At 25.1% G+C, this 14930-nt stretch overlaps 1 protein-coding gene across 1 annotated transcript; it reads right to left on the reverse strand.

Annotated features, from left to right (window-relative positions):
- Positions 1–10324: 10324 nt before the first annotated feature.
- On the reverse strand, positions 10325–14506 carry LOC127241138 (2-hydroxy-palmitic acid dioxygenase mpo1). The gene is made up of 4 exons (XM_051260055.1): positions 13921–14506; positions 13137–13199; positions 12977–13048; positions 10325–10651 (listed from the first exon to the last, which is right to left on the reverse strand). The coding sequence occupies exons 1-4, from the start codon at positions 14260–14262 to the stop codon at positions 10535–10537; spliced, it is 594 nt and encodes a 197-aa protein (XP_051116012.1). The 5' UTR covers positions 14263–14506; the 3' UTR covers positions 10325–10534.
- Positions 14507–14930: the final 424 nt, after the last annotated feature.

The raw sequence follows: 14930 nt of genomic DNA on the forward strand, positions 1-14930 counted from the left end.
TATTTTATATTAATGTACGTATATATTTATATTTTTTAAAAAATATTATTTATAAAATTTGTTACATTATAAAATATTAAGTGAATAAATTAATTATTATTATTTTTTCAATATGAAAACATCATATGATATAATAATAATAGTAATAATAATTGTAAAGATTTGTATCTCATTTTGTCAAGAAAGTCAAAAAGACTAATTTAACCTTTTTGAAAAAGGGAAAAGTGAGAATAATATTAAGCTCAGAGACATTATTGGAATTGGACTGCCACTGTGTTCTCTGGACGACACGTGTCCATTATTATTAGTATTATTATTACTTCTTTCGTCTCATGTAATATAGATGACACGAAAATTTAGGTAAAATATAATTAATAAGTGATTAAAAAGTGTATTAGTAAAAATAATTATTATTTAGTAAAAATAATTATAAAGTAAGACTAAAATAAGTAAATAGTTTAATTAAAATTAAAAAAATTATAAAATTTAAAATTTAAAATTTAAAATGCGATTAAAGTACAAATTAAATTTTCAGAAATAGAAAGGACAAGTTACGTGTGACGGATGAAAATAGAAAATAGAGACAAATTATGTGGGACGGAGGAAATATTACTTAATATGCTATGTGTATTTCTTTTAATTTTGTTCGAAAATTTTTAATTTAAATTTAATATTAAAATAATATTTCATATGATATTTTATGATTTTTTTTTTAATATCAAGTCTAATTAATCAAATTTGAAATGTTTGGGAAAAAAAAATTCCCACTATTTTTTAATTTGATATGTTTTAGATTTTTCAAAAAATTCTATTTATTTACTTACATCTACTCTTTTTTTGGTTTGTTTTTCTATATATATTATATAAAATAATATTAAATAAAAAATTAAATTAAAATGATAAATATATGATTATAATGTAATAATAAAATAATTTTATATTTTACTTAACTTCCAAAATATATTTCTATTTTATTTTACCATTTATTCATAAATTTTTAAAGATATTTTACTCAATATATTCTCAATAAACTTTCTATAATATACTTCAATTATTTTATAATATTGATAAAAAAATGAACTAAAATTACAAAATAAATATATTCAGTTGACAAGATATCAAATATTGGTTTGTTCATTTATTTTTAAAAGTGTAATGATTTTCAAAAAATGTTTTTTAAAAATACAATACTCATATACATTAACACAATATATATAATATATATTTTATTTATTTTAAAAAATTAACAATTTAACATAAAATATTACTCTATCCGTATGCAAATTTGTACTTATTTGATTGGATACGAGTTTTAATAAAAATATATAATAATTATTACTTTCTTATTTTATAGTAGAAAAAAGTAAAATATATAATAATTTTTTATTTAAAAAACAAAAATATTTTTTTTTTGTGACAAAATAAAAAAGTATAAATTGAAATGACGAAGAAAGCACTTTTTATATTAGTATAATTTTTCTATCTAAAAAGACACATTCTTTTAAAAATATAAAAGAAATAAAACATAATATTCTTGAATTTATATAGACACTTGTCCAGCCTAATTTGTAAACTGTCATTTTCGATCGAAGTATATCCAGAGCTAACCACGATATCAAAAATAAATACATAAATAAATAGATATTCAGTGTGCATTTTTGAATAGCGGCTGCGGGTTTTACGTCATTAAAAATATATATATATATATAAATAAATAGATAATAATTGGATAAATTAATACTCCCTCCATCCCGCGAGGGATGAACTCTTTTATTAGATACGCAGTTTTTTAGATAGTGTCGATTAGTAAGTTAATAATAATAAGTTATGATATTAGTTTATTATTTTTTATATGAATACTATTGTTGGTATTTTAAAATTTTTTATGATTATATCTCGACAAAATATATGCAATATGGATATCATTTTTTTAATGATAAAATTTTATATAATAATCATTACTATAAATTAGTTTTATAAAAAATAAAGAGTTTTAAAATAGATAAAAAAAAATATGTTAATCGAGGAAAGAGATAGAAATAGAGGGGTTTTGAGTGGTCCTACGTATAAGATGTTAGAAATTTAATTAAATTGATTTATATTTGTTAAATATTCTCCCTCCGTCCCATAACAAAGTATCTATTTTTTCATTTTAGTCCATTTCCTAACAAAGTATCCATTTTCTTTTTCAGTAACTGTACTATCTACCTAACATTACAAATACCCTTACAACTTACAATATATTACACAAATGTCATTACCTTTATATCACACATACTAATAAGGTTATTTTAGTCATTTTCATTTTATTCCTACTATATATCAATATAATACTAATATTTTTAAAATTACGTGCAAAAAGCAAATGAATACTTAATTTCGGGACGAAGGGAGTATTTAAAATTGATAAAATTACCAAAAATAAAAAAATAATTTTTTCTGGGACGTTAAAAAAAAAAAAAAAAATCTTCTGTGGCGGGACTATCGATATTGTTGGTGTGACATATGATGTGGACCAATGAAATGACTTAATTTTGTTTGAATCTGTGATATCTTTTTCCTAATTTATTGAAAGTGATATTTAATATTTTAGGTATTATTTAAAGTCACTTTTAAAAAATTCCAATAGTTTCTTTATTTGAAATGATTGTTGAAAAGACTATAATAAATTTTTCAGCCAAAATTGCAATAAATGCCATAAAATAAATCTTTTCACAGTCAGAACTATCAATGCGTGTCAAACAAATATAAATATACACATAAATTAATTAATATACTCTAAATAATTATTGCTGCCTCTTATTTGATCGGACATGGAGATGAATTTTAATAAAAATGAGTAATAAATATTAATTTTTTTATAATAAAAAATAGTACAAAAGTAGAATAATTTTTTACTTAAAAAAAATAAGAATATTTTTCGATGACAAAAAAAATATATATATAAATTTGAATGACGGAGGAATTTATTTTTATTAAATATTTATCAATTTATACAGGAGAGCTTCATTTATTAATAACTTTTTTTATTTAATTTGTAAATGTTCAATTCTTATATATAAAAAAATTAAATATTAATTATTTATGAATGACTAACTCGATTGACAACTATATTTTCTCCGCTCGGGAGCTAAATATCAATTTGTTTTTTGCACGTAGTTTTAGAAATATTAGTATTATATTGGGATATAGTAGTAATAAAGTTGAAATGACTAGACTAACCTTATTAGTATGTGTGATATAAAGATAATGACATTTGTGTAATATATTGTAAGTTGTAAGGGTATTTGTAATGTTAGGTAGATAGTACGGTTACTAAAAAGGGAAATGGATACTTTGTTATGAGACGGATTAAAATAAAAAAATGAATACTTTGTTGTGGGACGAAGGGAGTATTAATTATTATTTTCTCGCTCCCAATATAATTAAATATTTTCATTAGTGATATAGTATTAGAAGAAATGATGTTTAAGTTAATAATAATGAATTATGATATTATTTTATTAATTTTTATATAATTAATAATATTAATAGTTTTAAAATAAATTTAATATATATAATTAAAACAAATAGAATATATATTTAAATATTTTAAATTTTATATCGCAATAAAAAATATATGTAATATAGATGAAAGTATTTTTTTTTTTTTCAAAAAAATAGAAATAAAAGGAGTTTTAAGTGGATTTTACCCGATTTATATGTTTTTGTTACGGAAATTCCAGGAAATCAAGATGAGATAACAAAGACAAAAGAACACAAGATTTGGTAACCCAGTTTGATCACGATGATCTACGTCTGGGGGCGCTGCCAAACTAGGAATTTTACTATAAAGTACATGGATATTTATAGCCTAAGCCTTTGACAATAATATCCAAATCATATCTCTAAAATCTAAAATATAATATCCAAATCATATCCCTAGATTTTAGGATATAATCAGGCTTCATATCCCAACAATCTCCCACTTGAAGACTGATTTCATCTTCCACTTCAACATACCTCATCCAATCTCCACTCCCCACCATTCGGTGTTCTGATTCGAATCATTCCTTTACCTACAATTTTCAGTGTCTCATCATCTCCAAGATAGACAACACCAAAATTACCTGTGGTATAGGATTCCATGATTCTCGAATCACCGCATGAGTGGAATGACGTTCGACCAAAATCCATGACTCAATTGGACTGCTGACGCTCAGAATCAACGCATCGAATATCTCCTCCGTTGCGTTTGCTGAACCCTGATCCTTCTCCGGCGCCCTGCACTGTCGTTTCAAGTGCCCCTTGCAGTTCCAATATACCACATGACTTGCATCTTCCTTGTCCTTATTCTTGATCTTCACCATTTCCTTTTGCCTCAAATCTAAATTCAGTCGAGACATTCTCCCAAAGGGTTAGTCGAACTGCACTCATCGTCTTCCTGTTGATCTTCTTGTATTCGGCTTCATCCATGTCTTCGGATTTCTCCTTCAATACCGCATCTAGATCTTTACCATTCATGTAATCTTCTATATGCATATTTTAGAAATCGAAGTTCATACCATCGAATACCTTGACAACATGACGATCACCCATCTTGACTCCCACAAACAAACCTAAGGTTCACTTGATATGAGAGCACATCGGATATTCCGCTGCGTTTGCCGAAACCCTTATCCTTCCCTACCAACCTTGCACCGACTATCACAAAGGGACTCGCTGCCTGACCTACCAGTCGGGACTGACCCAACACCGCCAGGAGACTTTCGACACAAAGCACCTCCGCAGGTCACAAGGGATTCCCACAACGATCCAACGTCCGATTCCTCTCAATCCACCCTATCAACGAACTAGGCTCTGATACCACTTGTTACGGAAATTCCAGGAAATCAAGATGAGATAACAAAGACAAAAGAACACAAGATTTGGTAACTCAGTTTGATCACGATGATCTACGTCTTGGGGCGCTGCCAAGCCAGGAATTTTACTGTAAAGTACGCAGGCACATGTTAAAGTAAGAATACATGGATATTTATAGCCTAAGCCTTTGACAATAATATCCAAATCATATCTCTAAAATCTAAAATATAATATCCAAATCATATCCCTAGATTTTAGGATATAATCAGGCTTCATATCCCAACAGTTTTGATTAATAAATTTACTCAAAATAAATATCGAGCAAAATCCCATTATCAACCGGAGTTTTAAAAAGTAAGTCTAAATTTGAATTTGAGATTTTGTTAAACTTAAATTTATATTTTGTGCTTTGGATAAATAGATATATGTCATCATCCCGATATTGTTGGTTTGTTTGTTTTATCAAAAAATATAAACACATATATTTTTAAAAAAATATTTATATAATTTTTTATACATCACATAAAAAAAAATATTCATCGAACCATTTCATATGAAATGAGATGTCTTGGATTATTATTTATTGAGATATTATTAGTTACTTTTCTACAAATCTTATTGTTCATATACTCTTGTGGATATAATACATAGATTCAATTTTAGTACTTTTTTTCTTTTATAATATACCTTGGCTATGTTTCTTTATATGGGTTTGAAAAAAAATTGGTTTGAGTTTGATATTAAACTAATGTACGATGGAATGTTTTGTGAAAGAAAAAAAAAATATTTTTTTCGGAAAACGAAGAGTCAAAATAGTAAAAACCTGAGATTTTGGGCGAAAGAAACATATCCCTTAAGTTTTATACCTCAAATTTTTATAAACTATTTGATATTTCCTTCGTCAAATTTCTGTTGTCCTAAAGTATATTTGCACGTTTTTTAGGTGATTATCTTTTTGTTATAAATTGACAAATTTGCCCTTAATTGTATGGTAGAGATTAAAAGTAATAAATAAATGAATGGTAAAAATGTAAAATTTGTGTTTAAAAAAGAAAATAGGATAATAGTTGTTGAACGTCCCAAATAGAAAAATAAAACATTAATTTGTGGACGAATGAAAGGAAGTACTACTATTCTTCTTCTTCTTATTATTATTATTAGTATCAAATATTTCAAACTATATATATAACGAGAATGTTGAATTTAAAAATTTAGTATTGTACTGAATAATACAACTTATTACCAACATCACATAGTATTATTATTAGTAACACATAATTTATATTAATATAATACAAACACTGTACAACAAACTGACACATGACGCATGCAATAATTGATTTTAACGCATGATATACTCTTATACAATACACTATAATTATGAACAAATAATACATACTTTTACTACAAACAGCACATGTTGTATTTCTATATTTGCGCTGAAACTCTCCCCGTGTATATATATATATATATATAACGTAATTAATGCGTAACAATGTCTTCATAATCACTCTTAACAACCTAATTGCAGTCGAACACACTCTTATTATATATGTCAGCTAAACGTTACCTTAAAATAACCGAATGGATAATTGACATTGAACCTGGATGATGCCACGTGTCCGGTCAATTATTGATGCCAATATTATTATTATTATTATTATCATTATTATTATTATTATTATTATTATTATTATTATTATTATTATTATAGTTAACCTAACCATGGTTAGGGGAACTAAACCATATGGTTTTGTCCAATATTTGTTTATCAAAACGGGTTGAGTAGGGTCATGTTCCTTCTATTCCGACATTATTTGTGTTTGAGGGTCTTTATTTTCGTTCTAAATAAAATGTTCATTTTTCTTTTCCGTCAATTTTATATAATTTGTTTTTTTTTTAAAAAAATATAATTATATATTTTAATCATATTTTAAAATTTATACTTTTTTTTTAAATCTTTATTAGTGATCTTAATTAACACTTTATAGCAAAACTAATGTATCTTGATAGTATTCTTTTTGTGATTTGAAATTGAGTTGAAATAAAATATTGATTTTAATTTTTATTTAAATAGTATTTTGATGTGATATTTTATAAAAAAAATAATATATTTTTATTGAAATCTGTGTAAAGTGAGTAATGTTGATTTTGATTTAAATGATAAAAGAACGAACCAATACATATTTACTTAAATGATATGATTATAATTCCTAAATTATTATATAATTAGTTAATTTTGCATAATTAAATATTAACTAAAGTTATGGAGTACTTCTTTTGTCCTAACTAAAAATATTATTATTTTATCATTTTTGTTTGTTTCACTCAATTGTATCTATTTCATATTATAGTAAGAGTGCTCAGACACTAATATCAAAATAAATTTGACTTTTGTATAAATTACAAAATTACCATTATACATACAATTAATTTATATATAAAATACAAAAGTAAAAAATGTCAAAATCATCGTACATACTTCTACTAACTAATAGTAAAATATTACTCTGTCCATCCCAAATATGATGTAATATTTGATTTCGGCATGAAAATTTAAGTAGATAGTATTAAGAACAATAATTTGGGAATTAAGTGATGGCGATGAGAAAGAAAGATATATTTATAAATTTTTTATTATTATTTGAGCGATATAATGAAATAAAATATGGTGTAAAAATTAAGTAGAGTTAATTATTTCGTATTATGGAAATATTGCAAGGTGTTACATGCCAAAAAGAAAAAAAATATTGTAGGATCACTATTAGAAAAAAAAATGTTATATTTCCGGAAATTTAACGCACATCTTAATTTGCGATAATTAAAAGTCAAAGCAATTTTGTGACAAATTTATGTCACAATTTTTTACTTTGACGGTTCCGTGAGTAATATTTGTAAAAAAAATTACAATTAACTTTTCGCAATTATTTAAAGTAGCGACTGATGTAATAAAAATATCTAAAAAATTTCTATTTCATGTCTTTTGATTATTTCGTTACAAAAATTGTCACAATTTTTTATTTTTCCTTTTTTTTTTTTTTTTAAGTTGCAACACAAATAACAAAAATATTTATAACATTTTAAATTATAACAGATATTGTCATGATATAATTTCCATAATTTTTTAAGAAGTTACGGCATAAGTAACAAAAATTGCCTTTAACTTCTTTATTATTGTTCGTTATTGATTAAAATAACAACAAAATAACAAAATCATCTTCAAACTTATATTGTAATTGAATAATGTTTATAATTATTCATGATTATTCTAAATTATGACATAAGTGTCCAAATATTCAAAAAATCTTAATCTATATATATATATCTTAACAAAATATAACTATTTATGATTACAATTATAAATAATTCTATTTACTTTTTATTCTATTTAATTAATATTAATTTAATTTATTGCAAATATTAATAATCGAATATTTAGCTATTTATAGTTACCCAATGGATAATAGATTTAAATATATTGTTAATTTTGAAATTATATGTGATGTACTCCGTAGTATTTTTTAAAAAAATAATTGAATTTAAAAAATAAAAATAAAGATAAATGATGAACAAATGAATAAAATTCAAAAAATCATAACACAATATATATTATAGGAGTATATGACTATATGTTCAATAATTTTAAGATTTTTTAATATTTAATAGAGGAAATCAATTTTTTGTTAAAAATTTATGATAATATATTAAATAAATATGTATATATTGTTAATAAATAAATTTATAACCAATAATATTTTTATAATAAAAATATAAAAACAAAAAAATAAAATAAAATAAACCAATCAATTATTTAAATCATAAATAGAAATACTAAGTTGGTGTGTCACATTTTTAATAATTATAAGTTGAACAATACTAGTGATTAGCATATCACTTCGAGAATAATTCATAGCATTGAACAATAATTATAATATAATAATAATTTTTCTTTTTTTAAAAAAATATAAAGTCACGAAAATGTAATGATATTACTATCTAACTTATTGTTACATAAATATTACTATTTCAAAAAATTAACAATTTTGTTGCAGTTTTTACTTGTTATGATATATATATTTTTTTAACTTGTTGTCACATAAATGTCATCAGTATAGAAAAAGTCACTGACAAAATTTCACAAAAATAATTTAATATATATTTTGTTGTTATGAATTGTAAAAAACTTAAATATTTATAGACCATACAATTTTTTTTAAAAAACTACTAAATAATACTATAATAGAACATATAATTTTAAATATGTACGCATAAAAAAATTATTTTTCACCATATCTTCGTAATTATATATAATTCACAATAAAAATATATAAAATTATAAAATTAAATAAGAACACTAACGGGTTTGTTTGTTTTATGAAATTATTCAAAAAATTACTTTTTTACATGGAGTATAAAGAATCACGTAGATAATATAAAAATAATAAATATGTAATATATTATTGTTTTGGAGAAAATTTTTTGGTAACCTAATATATAATATATATTTTATTCACTTACAAAAATTTAGCAAATCAACATAACATATTATTTTTATATTACTAATATAATTTTTTTTATATCTAATATAAAAAATATATTTATTTAAAAATACAAAATGAACAAACTAACTAATAAATTTTTGAAAAAAATAAAATAAAAAGATCATGTATACTCCCTTCGTCCCTTAACAATCTATCCATTTTTTCATTTTGGTTCATCCCATAACAAAGTATCTATTTTCCTTTTTAGTAATTGTACAGTACTTTACATTACAAATACCATTTCAATTTACAATATATTACACAAATGTCATTACCTTTATATCATACAATACTAATACGGTTAATTTAATCTTTTTACTTTTATTTCTACTTTATCTCAATATAATACTATTATTTTTAAATTCTATGAAAAAACAAATGAACATAGATATGGGACGAAGTAAATATTTTTTAAATTATGAATTATTACGAAAATAAAAAGTACAAACATTTAATGGGATGCTTTAATGCGTGGACGGTATGGTAGTTTTCAGTTTGGACATTATTTGTTCAACTAATTTTTTTTTATATATATTTATTTGTTCAACTAATTCTTGTTACATGATGTGACCTTTTTTTTTTTTTTAATTTTTATATATTATGCAATTTTTTATACAACTCAATTATTATTTTATAGTAATAATAACATAAGTGTATTTATAGCCAATTACACTCCTACTACATATTTGATGAATATATATATATATATATATTTCACAATTTTATATTTTTTTCTTAAATGATATTGCATTCAACATCGACATATAATATACTATGATATTAAATAAAAAAACCTATTAAAACTATTTGTGATTCAAATTCTTATTATTTTTAAACCCCAAATTAAATTCAACCCTTAAAAAACAAACCTAAAATTTTCAATAGTTTTAATTTACTTATAAACAAAATAAAAGATTTTTCACATAATGTAGAACTATATATTATGATAAAAAAAGGGGTGATTTTCACATTATTAATTCACACCGATGCCAACCAATGTCCAATATATACAAAAATCTGTATGTATATATTATTATTATTATTATTATTATTATTATTATTATAGGTTCGCAATATAAAAATATAGTTTTATATCATCGACTTTTTTCGAATAATAAATAAGTTGGCATCATTTCAATATGATCGACCCTTCAATTAGCTTTCTTGTATTTGGCGTCCTTCCAAGCTTTAACCTCGGTGTCGATCTTGGCTTTAACTTTGGCATGAAAGCCGGGGTAAGGTTCATAACCGAAACCCGATTGCAAAGCCTATAATCATATTGATATTAAGATTAGTGTATTTGCCGCAAGAAAACATCTATGGGTGTGTTTGTTTTGTGAGAATATTGAAAAAGAATTTTTTTCAATACGAAGTATAAAGAATCGTATAGGAATATAAAAATAGTAAATATGTGTAGTATATTAATATTTTTTTGAAAAACGTGAAAAAAGAAAAAATAACTCATACTTCTCAAATGTTACACATTAAAGAAAAAAAAAAAGAAATATTATTAAGCATTCATAAGTTTATGTCAATTTTGCCAAAAAATACACATCCTTAGGGATTTTTATTTTTTTATTTTATTTTAATTTTTTCTTACTAGCATTTGTTTTTTTATATAAATAATTTGTGGATTTTTTTAGTTTAGTTTGAGTTGATTTGATTGTTTTTGTTTGAATATTATATTTTAAAAAAAAATATTTTTATATAAAAACAGTAATAATTGCATAGTCATTTTTTTAAAAAAAGAAGAAACTAAAAAAAAAAAAAAAAATAAGAATCATATTATTAAAATCTTTCTTACATAATATATATATAGTACTCCCTACGTCGTATATAATTTGGTCTATTATAAGCCAACTAGTAAATAATTAAAAAGTGTATTAGTAAAAATAATCGTTGCATAGTAATAATAATTATAGGTTAAGATTAAAATAACTGAATAGTTTAATTAAAATTAAAAAAATTATAAAATATAACTTTAAAATATAATTAAAGTATATAATCATATTTTTGAAAAAAAAGACAAATGATGTAGAACATACGACAGATTATGTGGGACGAAAGGAGTATCAAGTAAAACTTGGCGATGATTATTTGATCATATAAGTTAAAACTTCATTTTAATTTTTCTTTTTCTAAATTTTTTCATATTATACAATTTCTATTCGATCTTACCCAAACCCGATTCAACCCGACAGATACTAGTCCATACCCGACTCCAAAAAAATAAAAATAAAATAACTTATTTATTCAATTGTATTTTCAAATACATATTTTCAGTATATCTATATTAATTTACTTATTTCATTAAAAAAATATCACATTAAATATATATTTTTTTATATTATATCAAAATTTCACATTAAACACATGCCTATATCACAAGAAGCAATCATTATAATTTATATTTTTATTATTATCAAAACATACAAAAACACACAAAATCACTTTTCAAAAGTCTTTGAAATAAAATTATGTGAATAGTGTTTAGAGTTCACATTGAGTTTTACTAGTAAAGGTTTGAATTTTATTTAGCTTACTTTTCAAATATAAATACTAACTATATAGGTATATATAATTTTTTATATCATCAATTTGAATAAAGTCAAAAGTCAATTTATATATATACATATTTAATTTAAACCTTTACCCTAATAATTTAAGAATAATAGGTTATAAGAATACCATTCTGAAATTACGTCGTATTGGTTTTACCATAAATTTTTACTATTAAAATTTTCTTTTTTAAATATCACATTAAATAATTATTTTTTTTTATATATATATATTATACTAAAAATACAAATCTATTTAACATTCAAAATATTACATTAAACAACTATTCGAATTCAACTTTTTACTATTCAAAAATCCAAACCCAAAAAACTAAAATCCACAAACAAATTTGTGTTTTTGTTTGAAAAAATTTATTTTGATATGAAATATATAGGAAATTGTTAATATAATACCTCCTCCGTCCAAACAATAAGTATACATTTACTTTTGGCGCGGAGTTTAAGAAATAATAATATTTTAATTGTAGTTGATCGGTAAAAGTAGTTTAACGATATTTTTGCCCTTATTTTTTTATATAAAGTAATGATGTGATGGTAAAAAGCAAGGATATTTGTAGAAAAATGTGGGGTATTTAATGAAATAGTTACTTTGTAATTGTACTTTCCAAAATAAAATAGAAATATGTATACTTTGTAGCCGGACAGAGGGAGTATAATAATAATAAGTGTGTAGTATATTAATTTTTTTTTTAGGAAAAGTTATTGAAAATCCTTTTGTTAAATAAACAATAAAGCATTTTGTGTTTAACACAACATTCTATAGGTATTTTTGTTCTAAAAAGTATTGAACATTACAAAAGTATCATAGAAAAAAATATTTTGTAACTTTTTATTAACTTTTATTTTTATGAGTACATATTAATATTTTTTAAATTTTGTATGTTTTAGAAAATATCAAAATCAACGACTATTTCACCTAAAAAACAATATAAATCAGACCACGAAAAAATTGCAATTGATCGTTAAAGATCAAACCAATAAACTTAACGCTGACATGAAAACATTCGGACATACCTCGAGCAAGACGAAGAACGGCGCCATAAGAAACGCTTGGGTGAGGTTGTCCAAAAGAGCCGGCGCGCGCTTCTGCAAAACGTAGTAGCAAAATAAACGAATAACAATACATACTTATATATATATATCATCGAACATGTTTTTTTGGTTGGATCAATACCTCGAACATGCCGTGGCCAATGATCTGAAAGGTCCAGCAAAATATCTGCGACGCAAGAACAACCTGACAAGACAACAACATAGATGATCTTTGATGAATTCGACTCCCAACATACATTTTTTTTTTGTCCGAAAATTGGGAAAGCCTCGAATCATTCACAAAATAAAATCTAAAAATTTCTACAACTTGAGTTCAAGACGGGACTAAAATTACAATCCGAATCCGTGTTTCAATGTTGGAAAACTGCTTGGATTATCATCGAACACTAGATAATCGAGAAGATATTGAATTCAAACTACATAAGGACATAAGAAATTTGAATTTATTACCAAAAACGACGAATTTCTTGAAGACATCGACTTTAGTTCGAAGGATTTTGGCGAAAACAAGAAAGATCAAATACAATAAAATCCCCTGCGACAGGAGCTGAAGAATTCCGATTTGATGCAAAAGATTCAGGGGAAGTATATGAACCAAACATGATCAGATCATGATTCGAACTACAGCATAAGATTCAATCTAAAGAACAATCCAAATTCATCCACAACAGTTGGAAAATTCTATGATCGAAAACTAAGAACAATCCAAAATCAACCAAACAGTTCAAAAACTCAAGAACAGAATCGAAATCAATTCATCAAAACAGTTGCAGATTAGGACTAATCCATATCAAAATTGATCTCCCCATCCATCAATCACATGATTTCCAAACCAATTCGCGCAAAAATCAATCGAGAATTTAACAATATAGCGAAGAACACGAAACCCTAGCCCCCAAAATTACCTTCCACGCCATGGAAAACCCGAGGCGATGGCCGAGAGCGCTGCTCCCAATCCAGCAAAGGAAGCACATCAGAGCGGCGAGCGCCCCCGCTCTCCTATCCAAACTCACGTAATAGAGCGCGTAAATCAAGGCCAAAAGGAAGCCATAGTTGAGCACCAAGTAGGCGCCGCCGCTCCCCAACGGAATCGGCGAGTGCTCGACGAGAGGCGGCGTGAAATACAGAACCACCAGGAGCGTGAAAGCGATCGGCCACACGAATATCATGTGGATAAAGACGTTAATCGGATTGCTGTGATAGGCGCCATAGAAGGCAAAATGCGACTCCAAATCAAACAATCCCATCCCCTTCGACCTTCCTCTGTTTCCTGATCAAATTTTCTGCTCGATTTTGTTCTGGATTGCTGTTGCCGGGCGAGAATCGGGAGGTTTTGTTGGGTTTGGATTTCAATTTTGGTTTCGGAATAGGTTTTGGGGATGCTGCGGAGCACGCCGGTTGGCCGGCGGATTTCGGCGAAACCTGCGGATGGATTTTTGGGGATTTGTCGTCGCTTTACGTTGGAAGGAAGGAAAAGCTGCAGCAGCTTCAAGATAAAAAGGCCTTGCGAGGTCCCGGAGCTTCGAATCCTGTCGGGAGTGGGTGAGGTCCGGGACTTCGAGTTATAAACCCTATCCGCATATGGGATTTTTACAGCCGTCCAACAAATGAGTAACGAGGCAAGTAGGATTTATGGTAATTGCCTAAGCGGTTCCTCACGGGATTTTACTATTCATAATTATGAATAATTGATTTATTTGTATATAAAAAATATTGGATCATACTATTTGATTTTTAAATATTAATTATAATATCAAAATATAGTACAAAAGAAAAAATTGTAAAAATATTTTCATTAATGTCTTATAAAACTAATAGAAGGAAATTTGTACAAAGGCGTATACAAATATAAAAATATTTTTAATATTAAATACAATGACGTAATAGATAAATGTGACCTTTAGACGGACATAGT

The sequence above is a fragment of the Andrographis paniculata genome, unplaced genomic scaffold, assembly GCF_009805555.1.
Source record: "Andrographis paniculata isolate CXL003 unplaced genomic scaffold, ASM980555v1 Contig80END, whole genome shotgun sequence".
NCBI lineage: Eukaryota > Viridiplantae > Streptophyta > Magnoliopsida > Lamiales > Acanthaceae > Andrographis > Andrographis paniculata.

What these genes read in the sequence shown, in the direction of transcription:
- LOC127241138 (XM_051260055.1), bottom strand. Translation starts at nt 14,262, where the DNA reads ATGGGATTGTTTGATTTGGAGTCGCATTTTGCCTTCTATGGCGCCTAT. An exon ending in TTGGCCACGGCATGTTCGAG is followed by an intron (nt 13,049 to 13,136) that starts GTATTGATCCAA and finishes TACGTTTTGCAG; the next exon opens with AAGCGCGCGCCGGCTCTTTT. An exon ending in CGTTCTTCGTCTTGCTCGAG is followed by an intron (nt 10,652 to 12,976) that starts GTATGTCCGAAT and finishes ATATGATTATAG; the next exon opens with GCTTTGCAATCGGGTTTCGG.